The 1,044-nt window shown below is 44.4% G+C and overlaps 1 protein-coding gene across 1 annotated transcript in view; it reads right to left on the bottom strand.

Moving 5' to 3' along the window:
- The window catches only part of LOC104783386 (trafficking protein particle complex subunit 13-like), a 4,205-nt gene extending 3,167 nt beyond the window's left edge, over positions 1–1,038 (bottom strand). The window contains exons 1-3 of the mRNA XM_010508543.2: positions 742–1,038; positions 521–605; positions 174–304 (exon numbers count right to left, since the gene is read on the bottom strand). Coding sequence (XP_010506845.1) covers positions 174–304; positions 521–605; positions 742–1,031 — 506 coding nt within the window. The 5' untranslated portion in view covers positions 1,032–1,038. The remainder of the gene's footprint in view (positions 1–173; positions 305–520; positions 606–741) is intronic.

Raw genomic sequence — 1,044 nt, 5'->3', positions numbered from 1 at the left:
AAGTGGGTTAGCGACGACAAACTTGAAAAACTGGGGAAGATATTTACGCTCACCATCAGCATCGTTGTACAATGCAGAGCAGACCAACCTAAAAAGAGGAATTGGGGTTACGATGGGCATGGAGAAACAGAAAATGACAAAGAAAGTGAGAGAGAGAGAGAGAGTGAACACACGTATGAGCTCCAAGCTCTTTCACATCATGTTCCACAATGAAATCATAGCGTCCGGCGGTCCTTATGGATTCAACAGGAGACTTGGATGTATCAAGAAGTAGAATCCTCTGCCTCTCTGTCTGAATTTCTGCCTACAAATACATATATATATATATAATAAGAGATACATGAATGAATGAATGAATGAATTTGGTCCAAGAAGAAGAAGAAGCAGTAAAATAATAATGAAGAGCAAAAGCGAAAGATGCCTACTACTACTACTACTAGGCACTTATAATGGTTTAACTTAAGTACAGATCGCACAATACACATTAGAAAACAAAAGAAAAATGCAGGTGAGGAGGAACCTTAATGGTAACATCCCGAACTTCGGAAGTGGAACTATTGTTGACGCTGATATAGCTACAGAATGTTTCTCCGAGATAGATCGCTCTGCAACAACAACAACAACAACAAAAATCCGAATCAGACGACGACGACACATAGAGGTAAATCAATCGAATACAACAGGAGAAGAAATGTGTGTGATAGAGAGAGAGAGAGAGAGAGAGAGAGAGAGAGAGAGAACCCGAAGGACTGAGGAAGGAGCAGAAGACCAGAGAGACCGATGGGATCGGTAGGATGGTTAAGGAGGAATCTGTTGCGGTAACTGAGATCCGAGTCGAGGGAGTCGGCAGAAGACACGTGACGGCGGAACAAGGAGGCGGATGAGGGATCGTCGGAGAAATCCTCTCCGGCCAGAAGATCGAAAGGGTCAATACGGAGGGGTGGATCCACGTGGAAAGAAGGTTTGCACAGTCGCATCACCCTGAAGGCCAGCGAGTGCGGTCCCTGCGTCTGCGTCTGCGTCGCGCTCATTTTTTTTTTTTTT

Source organism: Camelina sativa, chromosome 4 (assembly GCF_000633955.1).
Source record: "Camelina sativa cultivar DH55 chromosome 4, Cs, whole genome shotgun sequence".
Taxonomy (NCBI): domain Eukaryota; kingdom Viridiplantae; phylum Streptophyta; class Magnoliopsida; order Brassicales; family Brassicaceae; genus Camelina; species Camelina sativa.
Note: the sequence above shows the minus strand (reverse complement) of the source record. Positions and strands in the feature narration are given on the sequence as shown.